This window comes from Canis aureus, chromosome 29 (assembly GCF_053574225.1).
Source record: "Canis aureus isolate CA01 chromosome 29, VMU_Caureus_v.1.0, whole genome shotgun sequence".
NCBI lineage: Eukaryota > Metazoa > Chordata > Mammalia > Carnivora > Canidae > Canis > Canis aureus.
In genome coordinates, this window is record NC_135639.1 from 24,161,573 (window position 1) to 24,180,920 (window position 19,348).

General features: G+C 46.1%; 1 protein-coding gene across 2 annotated transcripts in view; it reads right to left on the reverse strand.

The window, feature by feature from the left end:
• SORCS3 (sortilin related VPS10 domain containing receptor 3) overlaps positions 1-19,348 on the reverse strand; it is a 586,644-nt gene that overhangs the window by 319,186 nt on the left and 248,110 nt on the right. For both annotated transcript variants that reach the window (XM_077877720.1, XM_077877721.1), the window contains exon 3: positions 11,305-11,404. In XM_077877720.1, coding sequence (XP_077733846.1) covers positions 11,305-11,404 — 100 coding nt within the window. The remainder of the gene's footprint in view (positions 1-11,304; positions 11,405-19,348) is intronic.

The following is a 19,348-nucleotide window of genomic DNA, read 5'->3' on the forward strand; positions in this document are numbered from 1 at the left end:
GAGGACAGCATCATGGAGCAGGGGAAAAGCCAGAGGTTCATTTCACCCAGGAAAAGAAAGGTACATTGTTGAGCATCTATTCTGTGCACTGCATGCAGATGTCATCTAATTCTTAAAATTGTTTTTTTTTTTTTAATCCTATTGGGAGCCCCATTTACAGATGAGAAAACGAAGGTGCAGGCAAGCGAAATGACATGTTCAAGGTCACACAGCTAGTTGGGCACAGGCCGCGCTGTGAAGCTCTTCTCTCCACTATCACACCACCTTGCTGGGCACTGGGGAGGAAGCAGGGATAGTGGCAAGCTTCTAAACTGAACACATCCTCCTCTCTCTGGAAGCTAGGAGATCCTTGTGCGCATTTCTCGTAGCTGCTTCCTCTCTGGTTCATTTCTTTCCTCTATTTGGTCATCATAAGACAGTCCGAGCCATTGCTCAGAGTTAGACTCACGCTGTGGAATGGCAGGGCTGACTGTCTGCATCTGCTCCCGGGAGGCCCTCCACGTGGAGCTGCCAGCGCCAAGCCAGGCCTCCATTTGTCACTGAGGTCAGCATCTCGCTCTGCACTGCCGACTCAGACCCCCAGTGTGCAGGGACACTTGCTGCAAATCTGCCCCCGGGCCATTTGGCAGAGCCAGGGATCCCAGGATGCTTGCTCTTCATTACCCGGCCACGCTCACCAACAGAGTGTGCGCTGAGTACTGACGTCTGTCGTTCTGACCTTGGGCCGGGAATGGGGGGCCGGGCCGGGGGCGAGCCATGCATGTCAGTAGCAATCTCTCTGCTTGGTTGAGCTCACCAAGGAAGAAAAAAAACAGAGTCATTTCTTTCACTGGTGGTGGTGGTGGTGGTTTTTGTTACAGATATCTCTACCTCAGGGGCAGCGAGATCCATTTGCTATATAACTGTGCGTCGGAACATTAGGAAGAACACATCACCCTGCCATCCCAAGCTTTTTGCTAAAATTGCTCTTGCCTGCGATGCTCAGAAAATACACCCAGAGGTCTGGGGAGGGCAGGGCAAGGATGGAGAGAGCTGGCGTGCGACGCTTGACACGGGCACCTTGTCAGCCCATCGACTCTCATCAGCCTTCCTATACATAGCTCTCATGCTGTTGGCCTCCTGCTCAAAAACCTGCTGGGGCTTATCATACCCCTGCCCTGAGTACTACCTCCATCCCTGAGATTTTGGGGTGAGGGTCTACAATATTAAATCCCCCTCTGTCTCTCTCTTGACTTGCAACTGCTAAACCCAGTATGTCTGTTAAAACCTCCACAGCCTGCCTCCCCTCACAGATTGTCCTTGTTCTTCTCTTCTCCAAATTGCAAGATTTCTTCCAAAGTCGGCCCGATTTTTGCCTCTACTCTTCACCAGTTCTGATTATGCCACAGGATGACATCTGCCTCGAAGCGTGGTGCTTTATTAAGTCCCTCAGACCAAGATACCTTGTGTTTTTTAACATCCTTTAAAGTATAAAATTCCCACAATCTCCAGAGATCATCCAGGCCTGGTGTGGAAGCCTCTTGTCAGTGCCCATAGTGTTTTCTCGTACCCAACCTGACTCCTTCATGGCCAGTTCAATGTCCTTTCTTTTGGGATGAGCCCTTAGGCTTTCCACTCATATCACTGGTTCTGTCTTCACCTGCACCCTTGCCTGTCATCTCCCTCTGCATGGAATCCCTCCTCTGAGGCTTCACTGAGTCACTGTGGCAGTCAGCCAGGGTCCCTGGGATAAGCTAGGCAGCAAAACAGAACCAGCATCTCATGACCACCCAGAAACACAGGCTTCCTTTTGATCCTTAGGTCATTCCTAACCAGAGTTTGCCCAGAAAAGGAAGAGGGTTTTTGTTTTTGTTTTTTCTTATTTCTTAACTCTGAAGTTGCCATAATGCTCTTTGTTGACCTCTTTTGAACGCACAGATGCACACGTACACACACATATACACATAAAACCCAAATCCAATAAAAATCAAATTTAAAAAAATAGGTTAGGCAAACACAAGCCACTAAAAAGTGCAGTAAGTGGCTAATTTTTATTATTCCTCTTAAATGCCTGAACAATCTTACTGCAAATCATATCTTTATTTAAAAAAATATGATATACTCAATGCAAACCCCAAAGGGCACTTTGGAGAGAAGCCAGGCTATAGGTTTATATTCTTCCCATTTTCAAATAAAATGCAAAAGAAAAAAACTAGTAATCATTTTAATGAGCCTTTAAATAAATTATTGGCTAGAGCACACTGCAGTAATTTATACGGAGAACCACATACATATATTTGCTGAGAAAGGGACTTTGTGACTAAAGAGTGAATTTCCAAGAATTACTTTAGATTCTCTTTCCTTTAAGTGATTAGTTGGAGTTGATTTCACATCTACTCCATCACTGGTCACACTTGCAAAGGCGGGTGGACACCTGTAAACCGGGGTCTCTCCCCTCGTGGGTCCACCTTCTGCTGATTTCTTAGTTGTCCTTTATTTGCATTCCTCAGACCCCAACAATGTTTGATGCTTTTATTCTCGGGGGGTTATTTCTCTGGGTCACTTTCTGGATATACTAAGAGGAGAAAGGTTTGGACGTGGAATTAGTAAATGAAGGAGGTTTGGTCCAAGATCTGTTATCTTTTTCCTTTTTTCACTCTTTCTTTTCACAGATCTTGCCATAAACACTGCTCTAGCCTCTTGGTAACTGTTAATTTATGAGGCAAGAAAAATGAAGTGGTTGTGAATTAACAAGAATGGGACCATTTCTCTCCATCAGCAGAATAATCCATCTCCCTCAGGCTGTTAGCAAGCTTGGTTTTAAGACACAGGGAAGAAGACTGATGGAGGAAAAAAGGTAGCAGTGTGCCTCTGGGACAGGGCGGGATGTGAGGCCCTTGAAAACACAGGGTTCTGGGAGCTGCAGGCTCTCCTCAAGGAAGCCAAGAAGCAGGTAGCCCACCTCTGGTCAGAACAGGGGTACAGCCAGGGAGCCAGTGCACAGGGAGGCTGATTCCACTCTGTGATCATGATGCCAGCTCCATCTGAGCAGATACAATCCTCTCCTACCTTTCTGTAGCTTATTTCCTCCAATGCAGTATTATGTTTCTCATTTTACCCTAAATTTTTTCCCAAAGGAGAAGATAGGTAAATGAGCCTTTATGCCCACTTTACAGATGGAATAACAGGGGCTTAGACAATTTAAATGATTTTCCCAATCTCTGCAGCTAATTAGGAGAAAGCCTAGACCAAAAATCCTACTTCCTCCCCCAACATCTCTTCCCCAGGGATGCCAGCCTTTGCTTCTTGGATAGCCATTTAGGGTTGAGCACACTGCTTAACCCCATTCTGCCCTCCAACATACAAAAGGCAGTTTGGATTTCAGGCCCTTGGTTTCTCACCCAGGTTCATCTTAAATAGAATTCCTGCGGTAATATCCTTTGAGACCAGAGAACTGAGAAGCTACGGATGTTCATATGACCTACAGCTACAACACACATTCAGTGAGACAGGCGGGGAGTACATGCTCCCAACAGTTCCCTACTTGCATTCACTCACAGCTGGGGTTCTCTATCAGATCTAAGTGCTCCAGCAGCCAAACAGCCTGTGGACCTGTAGACAGCACTGGATTAAGAGTCAGTAGACCCAGTTCCAGCCCTGGCCCTGCTGCAAATGACTTAGTGACCTGTGGCAAGTCCCCAAGTGGCCTCTTCTGCTAAATGAGAGCCTGCACAGTCTCTGGGGGCCCTTTTAGCTCCAACATGCAGTGAGTCTAAAACTAAATATGAGCACAAGCGAATTAGGTGAGCATGCTAGACCAAGGTAAGTAACCATCAACAACTAAATTTGAGCAGGTCCCTGACCTCTTGGTGCCAGCTTGGTGCCAGACTTTCACCATTTGTAAATGGAATAATGATAGTACTAACATTCCAGGATTGTTGGTGAAGTATTCAATGAATTAATTCACTTAAAACACTTAGAATAATTTGGGACATGTATGGAACTCTCAAAAAATGCTAGCTACTTATCATTGTTATTGTATTATCAACACCACTGCCATTAATATCAGAGATACTTGTTAACTTTGGAAACAGAAATGAATATTAGCACTAGGAGGGATTTGTCTTACTTGCTCTTCAAAACGTGGCTTATTATACACAGTTTGTGAAGGGAGAAAGCCGGGCTGATGAGATGAGATGCCTGGTTGAGGATGCAGCAAGCAGGTAACCACGACGGAGGAAGTGTGATACAGCCAAGCTGGTCTGCTGCCTGCTATCATGACAGTGTCCTCACACCTGGGCTGCCAGAGCAGATTCGGACAGCATCTCTAGTTCCCTCTCCTGCAAGAGGAGGACTGTGCATGTCTGGACAGGGACAGCAATGCTCATGTGAAGCTGTATCACCTCATGCTGATGGAAGCCTGCGATTGTGCCATTGAGGACTCTGCTGCTCTGAGTTAAATGGGTAGAGCCAGTGGGTTACAGGAAAGCATCCACCTTCTAATCTAGAAACTGTAACTCCAGAAAAGAAGTTTCTAGCCTGGATGGAGGCGCTTAGCTGGCCAATACGTGTCCATAAAACCAAGAGCTATGGGGATCACACCTTCCAAGGACTACCCAATGGGCTGTGCATTGAGCCCAAAGTCCATGTATCATCACATATAACTACACAGACCTCTGAGAGGCCCTGTCCAAATGGTGGCCATCTGGACAACCTGAGATGGAAGGAACCTCAAAAAGTGTAGGAGTCAACCTTGCCATTATAGGGAAATGGAGATTCTGAGTGGGGTCAGGCTTATTCAAGAACATGGTTACCCAGGAGTAGAACCAGGACCAGAAAGGAGAGGTCTGCCTTCTACTTCTACCTTTCCCTTCGATGACACAAAAGGTCTCTGCAATGCAGGACCCACTGTGTGATTCCTTTGAGTCAAAGGGAAGTTTTTGTGAGTTGCACTCAACTTAGTTGGTACCTCATACAAATCACAAAGGCATCACTGTGGGCCCTCAGTAAGAGTACCCGCTAACCGTTATCCTTATGCTGGGGCCCCAAAGGCCACTTGGCAAATGCCAACTTTTCAGTTGGAGAATGACTTAGTACTCAGAATATGGCCCATGAGGAACTGAAATGGATTTGGGACAGCCTGCCAGGCCCCACACTCCAAACTCCACATCCAAGCATATCTGAAACATTTTCAAATACAAAAATTTCATATGGGAATATGCAGAGAAAATCAGGAGATGGTGACAATGATGTCATAGCCACACCAGGCCCTCATTCTCACACGCTTACTGTCACCTGGAGCACATGAGTGGAAGCCCCTTTACCGAGCAGCCACCGTACTCCCCGCCCAGCCCACATCACTCACTGACAGCCCCTGCCTGGCCCCTCTATGCCTTTGAGTTTGAGACCCCAGGTCTCCACCTGCAGTTGTTGTTCATGTACACATTTTCTGCCCAAGCAGATTGCACATTTCGAAAAGCAGGAAAATCCCCTCCAAAAGACTTTGCTCAGAGCTAGATATTTAACAGATTGCTTAACAGCCTGAAATTCTCTCTCCACATTCTCATTATTATTGTTGCTGCTTTGCTTTTGTGTAAGAGATTTTAATACCTGTGAATTGAAAGTGTGCCACCCTACAGTGGACTTTCCTGGATCCTCCAACCATCCCAGGAGACACAGCCAGGGAAAACAGGAGGCCAGTAGTTCAAAATTCTCTGTTTTGTGGTTTTCCTGTGTGTCACAGAGCTCAGGGTTATGCTGTTCTTTTAAGAGAATGATATGGGAATAACCAACATCCGACCACATTCCCAATGCCTCTTTAGCAGCCTGACAGAGGTGGCTTGCTTGTCAGAGAAATCTGACTGGTAGTTCCCACTCCATTTCTGCAGGGCAGCCTGGAAGTAATTATCCTCTTCAATGGTAAATCAATTAGAAAGGCAAGATCTCACACTCTCCTTCTCTTTCAAGACACTGCTAATTCTCTAACACTAATGGACAGAAAACCCCAAGTAACAGCTACTGTTGGGGTACTGACTGCACTCACCTGGTCTTTGTATCTGTGCAAGAGCTGCCAACCTATGGATCAGAGCAAACAGCATGGCCTATGGCATCAAGTAGAGCTGAATGGGGATCCGGGGCCACTCCTGCTAGCTACTTGACAAAAAGCAAGTGGCTCGCCTGCCCTAGCCTCAGTGTCCTCATCTGTCACATGGGAATAAAAGTGCCAGGCTCAGGGGATTAGAAGAAGAACTTAGAATAGGGTATAGAGGTGAACTCAGCCCAGAGCTTGGAGTTTGTGAGAAGCTCAATAAGAAGTAATTGCCCTATTCTGGTGCCATATAGCCTCCGGCCACTCACTCCCCCACTCCCCTGCCATAGACACACCCACCTCTACTCTGCAGTGATTTAGCCACATTCCCTGGCAGTCAGACCTTCCTATACTCTCTGCCTTTTCCAAAGCACTCTTTCCAAATCGGCAGGTGGCGGCCTCTTTCCAGAGCAATTAGGCGATAGCAGGCCCACATTTCCCCATCCACCTAAAGATTTGTTCTCAAATAGGCACCCATAGGAGCCAAATCCTTCTCTTGTTGGGGGCACAGAGTCTTCAGCATATTTGTGTTGTACACAGCACAGATCTGTTAAGCACAGGCTTGACCTTGGCACATGACATTCTGCATGGACTAGAGAAGAATCAGCTGAGAGTAATGAGTTCTAGGACCCCAGGGACTTTCATCTCCTGTGAGGAGAGGAAGCTGTGAGAAGGAACTCAGGACCCTCCCTGCCCGCCATAGCAGAGCCCCTCCTCAGGGTGGCAAACCTCACACACACCTGCTTCTAGAACTAACACACTGCTCTTCATCATGTTCAAAGTGTCAGGATCAGACATCATGGACAAGGAGCTCCTTGGCCAATGGCTGGAGAAAGGCAAACAGCGACAGATGAAGAATTCACATCACATACAGTCAGGACAGCTCAAGGTCATTAAAATAATGCTGGTGCCACCGTGTCTTAGGACAGTCTAGATAGAACAACTTCAACTGGAGTAGCTCCCAGCATTTCACATCAGTACTCTCATTTAGGAAAGACTAGTAAAGGCTAGTACAAATCTCAACTTCCTTTAGGGAGTCCAGCATCGCTAGATGATGTATCCTGACAAATCTGTCACTCACTTTCCTCATCAAGGGGAAAGCTGTTGCAAACCCACCATTTACAAGTAATACAGCCATGGGGTGATCGACATGGAGCCATTTCCTTATCATATCTGCCTTCTAAAGTGGCTGGGAAGATTGGAGGTTATATAGGTTAAGCTCCTAAAGGGCAGCTTAGCATAGTAGGTGCTCAACTAATGCTAATTACTGTTAATTAGTTGTTAATTACAGTATTAATTACAGTAGAAGCAGACTATACACACATAAGACACACTTCTACTTTCAACCTAATGGCTTATTGGCTATCTGTATTTGGAGATTTTATGTTGTCAAAAAACCATTAGAAAGACAACAACAATATAAATGCAAGCACAATTTACTGTTTTGCCAGGGGCCACAGCTCTCTGATGTTCTTGCAGCCTCCAAGGAAAGCAGTAGCCATCTGTTAAACAAATAACTCATTAAGTAAAAAGCAAGTATTCCATAAGATTAGCTGAAAATCTGCTGGATTTTTCACTGGCTGTCAATGAACATGGGCAGCTACAGAAAATTTGGGTGCTAGAGTATCAGAAGATGTTGAATAAGGCAAGCTGAGATGAGAATCCAGAGACCACAGGTTTTAAACTTTAAGACACAGTTAAGAAAACAAAAATGTCAAATTACAAGGTCATCATGACCCAGAATACTAAGCAATAAGGAAACAAACCAGAGGATTTTCATTTAATATCTGTCATTTTGCCTAAGTGGCTGGATAAGGGTTATTTTTACTAAACCAAATATTCTGGTTAAAATAAAAGTCACCATGTAAAGTATTTGTGAATTGTCAGCATCCAGAGGCTCAGAAGACAATCAAAAACACTTACCATAAGATGAAACAGAATCTAATTTCATCTTTCCTTGGATGATTCAGAAAGTACTTCAAGATCACACAGCCTCCTTATGAATTAATTTCTACTGCTATTAAAGAAAATAAATAAAACCATGGCAATAGCCTGTCATTTATCTTTCCCCAATCTGAGTGAGGAAAATGTCTATGCTTTTAACTTTCTGGGCAGCAGTGACTCTTAAGTGGGAGTTAACTGTGCTCTGATGGCATTTCTCAGAGAAGACAGGCAAAACAGGTTCAACTTTTTGTTAAGTGGGAATTAATTCCCATGAGAAACTGTTCCAGAGAGCCCATGGTATAGATATCACCTCTAGGAAGGAGAAATGGAGACAGCATTTCTGCACCAGTGGTCTCTAAATCTCAGTGTTCTGTTCTTTCTGACCCTCAGCATCTGCTTTAACCAACCCTCTGTTTCCTGCACTTCTTTTTTTTTAAAGATTTCATTTATTTATTTTAGGTGGGGAGGGATAGAAGGAGAAAGAGAGACACAAGCAAAGTCTTCACTGAGCACAGAGCCTGACACAGGGCTGTATCTCATGACCCGGGGATCATGATCTGAAACCAAGAGTCAGACACTTAACCAATGGAGCCATCCAGATGACTACCCCATGCTTCTAATCACCTCTAGATTGGACCAAGGAGAGATAAGGAAGTCAGGAGTAGAGAAAAATAGCAAAAGACCAAAGGAGACATCATTATGAGTAGAAGCCCAGAAAACAGACATAACAGATGATCACCAAACTGGATGCAACCAGGTATGATCCTTTACATCCCACTTGAGAGAAAAATGGCTGACCTATCATCTATAAGAAAATATGATTAATTCTGTTGTGGTCATAGGTCACAGAGCAGTGCTAAAGAGCATCTGCCATGTGTCAACTACCTGCTTCCCCCACAGCGCATACACCCCAAGATGTGATTCCATCCGACCCCAAGTCATTTGTGCAGAATGGAAAAAGTTTTATACTGAGTCATGAGAACAACTGGCAATGCTGCCACAAACCAGCTGAGTGACACGGGTGGACATTTATATTCTGCGGGCCTCAACTTCCTTCTTAATGAAGGGGGCAGGGCAAAGGAAAAATTGAGACAGATCATTACTATTGGATCCATGGATGTGGCACCTACTTTCATGTAGGTCAAGAAGCACTGCTTCAAGCTTCCAAGATAGGAGTAGAGTGTAAATTTTAAGCTACTAGGCTATAACTGTATAGGAGGAAAAGGTGCAAAGTGTGGTCTGGAACAAAGATATCTAGACTGAGAATCAAGAGTCCTGACCTCTACCTGGCTCTGTGGGATTTTTTTTTCTTTCTTTCTTTTTTTTTTTCTTTCTTTTTTGGCTTCTGTTTCCTCATCTGTAAAATGAGGTTATTAGTACAGAAAAAGGATTCCTAACTGAGATGTCCTGGACATCCTGCGTCCTTGGGTGGGATTCCAACTATTCACAAACTGCTAAAAACTGTTTCCAGTCTTGTGGGCAGGTGCATATTTCCAGAGACGAGATCTAGAGCTTTACTCACTTCTGCAAAAGCACTGAAGTTCAAGAACTAATAATAACTGTGCAGATAGATAAAATCTATGATCCCTTCCAGCTCTGATGTTCAACAAGTCACAAGACAATACTGAAAACTATGGAAATGGCAGCAACTTTGGGACAAAGCAAAGAAAAACTACTCCACCAAAGCCAGTAACAGATGATCAGCCATCAGAATGGTGGGCACAGACTCAGGTCTGGGACCCCCTCGCTAGATCATTGGGCATCCATCATCAATACGGAACCAGGAGTCATCCATTCTGCTTCCTCCCTTTGCTGGGGATTAGGGGCGGCAGAGGTGGGAGTGAGAAGAGAGGAGGCTGTGAGTGCTCATGTCATGGGTCTGAGTCAAAGCTGCTCTGCTCTGAGCAGCATCAGAAGTCATCATCCCAGGGACAGCTGGGTGCCTCAGCAGTTAAATGTCCACCTTTGACTCAGGGTGTGATCCTGGAGTCCTGGGATAGAGTCCCACATTGGGTTCCCTGCATGGAGCCTGCTTCTCCCTCTGCCTGTGCCTCTGCCTTCTCTGTGTGTCTCTCACGAATAAATAAATAAAATCTTTAAAAAAAAAAGTCATCATCCCACCTTGGCCTCCACCAGGGTGGACTCAAAGGTCAGAGACATCTGAACAATGGATTGAACGTCAGCCTTGCACTGATGCTCACAAAAGAAAGGGCTGGGAATCCATGGGGGAATGCAAACCATATTGCAAAAGGAAAGTTTGGGAGTGCTGTTTTAGAAACACTAAGATTGGGGCACCTGGGGTGGCTCAGTTGGTTAAGCAACTGCCTTCGGCTCAGGTCACGATCTCAGGGTCCTGGGATGGAGCCCCACATCCGGCTCCCAAATCATCAGGGAGTCTGCTTCTCCTTCTCCCTCTGCCTGCCGCTCCCCCTGCTTGTGCTGTCTCTTCCTCTCTGTCAAATAAATAAAATAAACACTAAAATGTCCTCTTAGATCCCTGGTGTGTTTATAGGGGCTACTGGGCCTGCCTAAATTTCTAAACAGCAGTGCCTTCCTGGCTACAGAAAGATCACCCTGTCTCAGAGTTAACATATGACACAGTATTTATTTTCTAAAACCATCCATCGTTCCATTGATTCCAGGTCCCCTCCTCCCAGCGTGTCTCCATGACCGAGCTCTGGCCTTACATGATTTCCTCCACATCCTGGCTAGTAAGTCAGTTGGGAAGTCAGAGAACAGAGGAGCCAGTGGAGCCAAGTCTGCCCTCCTGTGCCTCAGCAGCAGCTCTGGATCTACTTGGTGAATCCAGGAACCACCTATCCTTCCCTTGGCAGACGCAGACTCCCTGTTGACAAGGAGTTCCCTGCAAACAGACCAGCAAGAGGGAGGCTGTGGGAGAACTCAGCCCCAGAGACAAGCAGACCCACTCTCAAATCACAGATCTGCTACTGACCGCTGTCTGACTGCGGACTAGAAAATGATGTCCTCTCTCTGACCGTCAGTTTCTTCATCTGTAAAATGGGAACAACAATAACCTCTAGCCCAAAGACTGACCGTGAGGATAAACGAGATAAGGCAAAGAAGAACACCTTCCTAGTTATATAATTCTACTGCTGCTGTTGAAATTATTATGATTATTGCTCGACTGGTGTCATGGCAGTGGCTGTGATGTTCATGGCATAGAAAGCAGGCCCTCTCTGACTCCACGCCTATTGGTTTTCTTCTTCATGCCAAGCCCCGGCAGCCCAGCTACCCCGCAGGGAGTGTTTGGGACCCCTGACCCCTAGACTTACCTTCCTCTTGTTGGTGGGATTGACGTAGAGGTAACTGAGGACAGTCTTCAAACCTACTTTGTCATTTAGCTTTTCATAGGTGGTGCCATAATCCGTTGATCTGCAGGTGAGAGAGAAAGAAAGGGAGAGGTTGTTTTACCAAATGGGGGATTGTGTTCAAAGGGCAGCCAAGCTCTCCTTCAACTTGCACTTTTGTTCCCAAATCACAGGAGTGATTCAGAGATAAAAGGCTCCATTAATTCTGGAAGAGCAATTAGACTAGTGCATCTGCTTACTATCTAAACTCACTCCCCTTTGCTTCCAACCTTTCTCAGAGACCTACTTTCCCACCCTCTGTGAGGCTGTCTGTGGACATTGCTGCTGCGGACTGCCTGCTCCGAGTTCAGTCCAAGGGTCCTCGGCGTGCTGCTGTGAAGGGACGTGAGTTCTGGCCCGGAGCTGGGTGAGAGGCCAGACTGGCCAGACTGTCTCCTGAGGTCACCAGAGTCCAGTCAACCTTATGCCCCCTTCACTGAGCCCCAGGTTCAGGGACCTCGAGGTGGAAGGATGCCCCACCTGCAGAAGCTTAGAGGGTCCAGCGGCCTCACTGGGCTGCAGTGGGTAGAGGGTATCATGCTTTCCAGAGAGGCAATGGTGTGTCAGGGTCAAAAGCCAGTGCTGTGGAATTATCGCCAATAGTGCATCATTCCAATTACCCTGCTGGCTACTTCCTTGTCCTTTGGGCCTAATTTCCAGGGCTCTGACCTTATACCAAAACCACAAATCACGACTCAGAGAACAAAGGCAGGCCAAGCCATAGGCTCCTTCCTCTTCAACCTGCCTCCCCATGGCAGAGGAAGGAGAGCGGGTGGCAAACAAGGAGATCTCAGGAGCCAGCCTCGCTGCCATGCTTTGTCCCTCACTCCCCAACTCCACTCCATATGTACCTCACTCCCTCTTAAAACCACCGGTATCATCAGCTCTGTACCCCATCTTTCCCTCACTGCCTTCTTTGGCTAGATCACAAAACTTCTCTCACCCAGGCTTTAGAGAATCCCAACTCAGTTTTGTTTCTCTGTGGTCACCTGACCTCACGTGTGCCTGCATTTTGCCTCAAATCTCAGTTCCAGACTCTGGCTGGGTGCCTCTCCTAGTAACTGCCTGCTCCTTCCTTTTACCCTCCTTCTCTCCAGAATCTGCTCCTTCCCTGGTGCACAGCTTAGTTTGATGAGCATAGTCGCCAGGGCTGGTAATGTGTGATGACCTTTAAGAATTATCCGCACTCCATCTCATCGAGAAAATTCAATGTCCCCACACTCAGCTGAGCTGTCCCTCCTCACCCCTGTTAAGGCTTCACTAGCCCTCTTCCCAGTCCCCATCATCCCTTCTCTGCCCTAGAACAAGCTTCCCACCCACTGCACCCCCAAGGCACACTGTGCATGCCTCCTTCTCTAGCTCTATGATATTGTCCTGAGTTCTGTTTCTCCAGCACAACCTCAGCTCTCAAAGGACAAGGAACCTCAGAGAACACTACGGTGAGACAGAAGAATGTGACCTTTGAGCATAGCAAAATCTCTATTTCACTGCTAGATCCTCAGCTCTCTGGTTGCATGACCACATGCAGATTATTTAACCTGCTACATCCTCAGGTTTCTCAGCTGAAAAAAATTAGGGAGATTTCATCTCACCAGGCATTTGTAAGGATGCAAAAATATGTCACATAGAAAACCCCGTGACAAGATGTAGGTATAATGAAATGTTTAAAATAAATAAAAATAAAAGGGTATTCACTTCACCTCTCCCCCAAATGTACAGAACCAGGCTTTACACATCATACACACTCAGCATGTTTACTGAATAAACAAACATCAGCATTTCAAGCCCCTCCCTGGGCTACTGGCTCCCACATGGTCAGTGACTGTAAGAACTGTTAAAATCAGCCACCCCCCTAAAATTGACTTCTTATCTTCTGTCTCCTGTCTACCTTTAAGCACAGGAGAATCACTCCCAATATTTCTTGTTGCCTTTATCTCTCAAACCCAGCTCAGTCTCCAAGTCTTAATGATTCTATCTTCTAAATAACTTGGACCTGTGGTCTTTCCATCTTCACTCCAACGCTGTGGTTCATGCATCATTATTTTTGCAATAGTCTCCCAACTGGATATTCTTCTTCCAGTTTTCTCCCCCCTCCCGCCATCCTCCATGCTGTCATCAGGCTATATTTCAACCTCCAGGTCTGTCCACCTCATCCTGCAGAGTAATCACCCGCGGCCCATGCACAATGAGGACGTAGTTTCCAAGCTTAGTCTTGGCAAACCTGGCTTCAGTCTTCCTTACTAGACTCCTTTCCAGCCACCTGCTCCCTGCCCCTTTCTCTCCAGCCTCACCAAACTTTCTGGAATGTCTTGCATTTTCACTGCCTTTCATTTCTATACATATCATTCCCTATGCCTAAACTATCCCTATCCTAGTTCTTTTGCTTGGGATATTTCTCTCCAATCTTCAGCACCACCAATATCACCCTCCATCCAGCTTCCCCCACTGGGAAATTAATCATGATTTCCTTTCCGTTCCCATACCACCTCAGATATGTTTCTCTGTTAGCGTGTATCCTATTGTTTTAGTCAAACTATTTTTTTTTCCAGAGATCTCTTCCTTGTCTGTAACGCTGTAAGGGCAAGAGCTGTTTCTAATAATAGCCCCAATGTCTGGTGCAAAGCAAGTGCTGAATGCATTGGTTTGTGTATTCTTCACTTTGCTTTGTCTTCATTTGCAAGAATGAAAGAGTGGCCATTCATGATCTTGGTTGGTCAAGTTTTTGACCAACTCCTAATGTCTAGTGGCCATTCAACACATAGCCACACCTAGAAAACACACTGCATACAGTTGGATGCTGGTACAACTGGAAAGGTTTAATCTGGTGCCAGGCAAAGATCTGTGGATCACTAGCAGAAGCATCAAGATTAAGTGACCAATCACCCCAAGATCCTATCCTCTCCAGGGCAGGGAAGGAGACACCCCAATCTCTAGAGGCAGTCAGTTGCATACTTCTATTAGTACAAATGAAACACTGTATAGGATGAATCACTTCTTGGTTCTTCACTCTTGAAGGCATAAAGACAGCATGGTGTGGAGGAAGGACACTGATCCTTGAGTCTGGAAATCGAGGTTCTACAAGTGACTCTCAAACATATGCAAAGTGCTACCGTGGACAAGCCAATTCCTACACCTGTTTAAAGAAAAAAAAATTCTCTGACACGTGTTAAAATGGTAAGGGAGACTTCATTCAGGACAATGGTAATACGTCTAGAGGGCACTGCAATGGGGCTTTGCAATAGGAGAGAGACTGGGCTCAACTCTGAATACAACAAAAATCAAGAACTTTATAGCCAAAGAGAAGGGTGGGGGTCAGTGGATGGAGCATTACCAGAGGGTAGAGTAATTCTTTTATAAACTGACCTGACAGGATTCCTACTGAAGGCAGGCCAGGGGATCATGACCTAGGGCACTGTAGGAGATGAGGAAGGAGATCAGTCATATATTGAGGGTGGGGGCTTCTGGCTAAACTGACTTAGCAGGATTCTTGGTAAAAGTGGGCTTTTGAGGACGCACCCAAAGGCAGAGCCTACTTGACAAAGAGCTCAGAGGGTCCTGACTAGAGTCTGGCCAAGAAGAGAGTCTGTCAAGCCCTATTCCACCATCAACAAAAGAGGTTGAACTCCCAAAATCATAAGGCCCCATCTGAACCTTAAATATCTTTATGCCACCAACACGGAGCTAAGCTGTGTTCTAACCAGTGCATTTTCTCCACTCTATACATAGCAAACATCTTACTTTTATAAAGAACTGAATTCTCAGGGCTCCCCGTGTGGCTGATGTCTCAACAAACTTCCTTCCAGAATCCAAATAAACGTCATCAAAGCTAGTATGCTTAGCATCACACATAGTCTCTCTCTCTCTGCAGGCTGCACCACAGTTTCAGAGTGACTCTACGCTTCTCTTGGAGGGGCTGCTTCTCCCAGAGTAGGGACTTCCCAACAGAAGATCCCCCACCTGTTAGCTTCCTCTGCTTATTCAGCCTCACTGAAAAGGCCTCACTTGTTGAAGACACCTCAGGGAACCAGGTCTCTGTCCTTTCCAGCATAGATGCTTCACACCACACTGACCACGGAGTTCTGGGGAACCCCTTTGCCTGAGGTGAGAGGCAGCTTGCAAAGAGGCCTCAGCCCCAGTGCCAAAGATAGCCGCACTTGCAGAATTCATTTTTATAGGAAAGTGGATCATCCTCCACCTTGTCGCTCCAGACATCTATAAGGGGGGTCACTTGGAAGAAATGGGCTCCTTTATCCTATTTCTTTTTTTAAAAATTATTTATTTATTTATTTATAATTAATTAATTAATTAATTAATTTCAGAGAGAGAGCACAAGAATGAGCAGGGGGAGGGGCGGGGCAGAGGGAGAAGTAGAGTCACTGCTGAGCAGAGAGTCTGACTGCTGAGCAGGGAGTCCGATGCAAGGGCTCGATTCCCAGGACCCTGAAATCATGACCTGACCTGAAGGCAGTGCTTAACCAACTAAGTCACCTAGGCCCTGTTCTTTTTCCTATTTCAAAGCTAACCTCTCAAATCTTGACACTAGGGTCCCAACACTGAAACATCCAGAAAGCCAGAAACATCACACATGTGCATCGAGCACCTGCCGTGAGCCTGGCACTATGCCAGTAACCATTCTGAATCATTCCAAATATACAATGAACCTGGAAGGCAACACATGAGAGGTGCAAGGGCTTTGGGCTTCTGTGCCCTGGATCAGCTTACCCAAGTCCATCAGGCTATTCTACTCCGTCCTCCTGCTCTTTATTCCTGTCTTTTTAATGAATCATTTCCAGCACACAGAAAATACAATGAGATGCCAATCATGTGACCACTACTAGATTTAACAAGTATCTGTGTCCATAAACAACATATAGCCATTTGGAGTTTTCATGTTTACATAAGCCTTATATAGGACATTATCCTGCAGCTTGCTTATTTTGCTCAATATTCAAGTTTGCTGATTTATCCATGTTGACACACCTAGCCATAATTCATCCTTTTTTTTTTTTTAAAAAAAAAGGTTTATTTATTTATTTGAGAGAATGAGCATGCACATGTGAGTGAGAGAAGGGGCAGAGAGAAAGGAAGAAAAAGCTCCATTCCAGGACCCTGAGATTAGGACCTGAGCCAAAATCAAGAGTCAGATGCTTAACCAACTGAGCCACCGAGGAGCCCCAAATTCACCCAGTTTTAAATACTGTACAGCATTATAGCTTATGAATAAGCCATTGTCTATCCATTCAACCACTAATAAAATTTTGTTTTTTTTCTTTTAAAATTTGCAACAGTAAGCAATGTTTCAATGAACATTCTTATATGTGCCTTCTTACGTATTTATGAAAAGAAGCTTTTCCAGGGGAGACATCCTGATATGCAATTAGCGCTTCAAACTCCATGCATATCTTCTACTTTTTTTTTTCTCTAAGAAGGCTGTAGATACTCCCTGTAGATACCCCCTGACTCTCCAGCTCCAGCAACAAGCCTTTCTTTATTCCCAGAGCCTAAGTCCATTCCTTTTGACTAGTCTCATCCCAACTATCTCCGATTCCAGAGCATCAGTTAGTATCTAGGGCCTTGAATCCTCGCCCCACTAATGCTACCCAGGTTTTCCCATTTGCACCACTATGGGTCACCTGCTCCATGGCTCCCTCACCTGACCAGGGACCTGCTTGTTGTCTAGCTGGGCCTCCCAGCTGCCAAGCACTCATGCTACTCCCCAGGTACCCAGTGCTCACTGGCAGGCTGGATGCCTTCCACCTTCAACTTCAGAGATGTAGTTGGGTCTAGGCCCGGACCTGACTCCTAGTGAGTCCCATGACCACTGGGGGCTCTTGGCCTATCCTGATGGTCCTTCACAAGAGCTCTGTGTGGGCCAGCACGTTCTAGGAGAACACTCCAATCTCATCTGCCATAACCTTGGTTGTTCACCAGGGCCACCTTCTCCATGACAACTTCCAGAGCTGCGTTGAGAATACGAAATCCTTTTATCCACACAGCAAGCTCCTGCTCCTCTAGTGAGCTTCTGGGGGAGAGGCTGGTGGCAACAAGCATATGGGCTGCTATTTTAAAAGTAAAAGAACAGAAAAGAAAAACTTTCAGCCAACGCAGCCAAGTCAGCTTCCCAGTAGAGCCGAGCTGCAACTCAACACCCCCGTCCCAGTGCCACGTTCCTGCCAGAGGTGAGAGGACTCTGGAAGGCACGCTGCCAGTTCCCATCGGCCCACCAGATGTTCGGGATCCGGTGGGCACGCCGCTTCCCTTATGCAGCAGCCGCCTTCCTCTGGTTTACCAGCCCGCTCCTTGGCCCTCTCCTCCTGCCCTCCACAACCCCTGCCCCGGATTCCACAGAGCAAAGCTGCAAGGGGACCACAAGTCCTTCACTCCTGGATTCGCTTATCAGCCTCTCCTCTCCTCCAGGACTCCTTTCTCTGTGAGGTCATCTAAATTCAGCCATCACAGGCTTGATTGTTCCATTTCCTGTAAGCAAGTTTATTTTCTTTTGTTCATTTCTTCATGAACACATATCTGTTACCTATTGTGGCACCTACTGTGTGCCAGTCACTAGGCTTTGCCTCCCCTTTCAGACTCTTATGAGTCACTCCAGCTCAGGTTAGCAAACTTTTTTTTCTATAAAAGGGCGAGAGCAAATATTGTTTCCCTGATCTTGGTCACAACCACTCAGCTCTGCCCTTCGGCTCTAGAACAGCCACACACAGTGTGTGTCCATGCGTGGATGTGGATGTGTCCTAATACAACTGATTTTACAAAAGCAGGTGGTACGTAAATTGGCAGCCCCTGCACCAGACGATCAGCCCATACTATCTCCACCACCTGACTTTTCCCCTCCTTCTGTCTCTGAGACAACTTCCCAAGATTCCTGCCAGGGTGGCTTATGCCTCAACTCACCCTTCCAGGTGCGGCTGCCACATGGTATCAAAATGTGCCCCACATTCACAGTCAGCCCCAGCCCCATCTAACCTCCCATTTCCCACTCTCCCAATGAGCTGATGGTTGGCAACTGTCCAGACTCCCCCTTTTTGCTGACTCTCAGCTCTCCTCCTACTGATTACATCGTGGGGACTTCTTACAACTTCAGCCCACGCCCTCCTCTGCATTTGTATCAATGGCACCTTGGAGTTCCCTATTTATTCTCTGAATGGACAAATTTTCTTTTCAGCAACCATTAAAAGATCCTTAAAAGATAAATAACAAATGAAATGTCTTTAGAATCTCTGAAAGTGCAGAGCCCAGTTCTAAGTAGAGAAAACAAAGAAGATGGGATCTGGGCAACGACGAGGAGGCACATTGCTGGAAGAACTAGCTGTGCGAGCGGTCTGCTCTCTAAGCCTCAGCTCAGACCAAACGGTGGTGGTTGTTTCTATGAAGAGGTATGAGATACCTACTCTAGGATCTGTTAAAAGCCTTTGTTCCATAAATGCTTATGATTGTCATTTTTATGAATGGACCAGACTGTATTTTCCTCAAGGGCAATCACCTTGTTTTCTCTTCCTTGATTTAACAGGGGGTAAGGCATATGAACACCCAATAAATCATTAAAGAATCTTTGGCCACTGTTTCAATTTGGTACCATGAAAGTACAATATGGCCCAGCTGCCTGGAAAATCAGAAGACAGAACCAAGCTTCAAAGTGGCATGCCTTGGGGAAGCACCCACCAGCCATTCCCCCTGAGTATGTTCCATTGAACTACACTGAGGATAGTCAACAATCAAAACCCACAGGCAATTAGGGGCTCTGGTGTGTAGTAAACCACAGACCATTCTAGGGCCAGGGTCAGGAGTTTCCACAAAACAGCTCCAGGCCAGTGGCTGCCCAGAGAGTCTTTATAACTGAAATGGGAAAATAGTGATGCTCCCCTCTGGCCTGTTCCACTTCTCATCTTAGGGCCAGTGCTCCAAGCCACATTGATTTGTACCTTTGCAATGGCAGGAGCCCAGCCTGATCACAAAT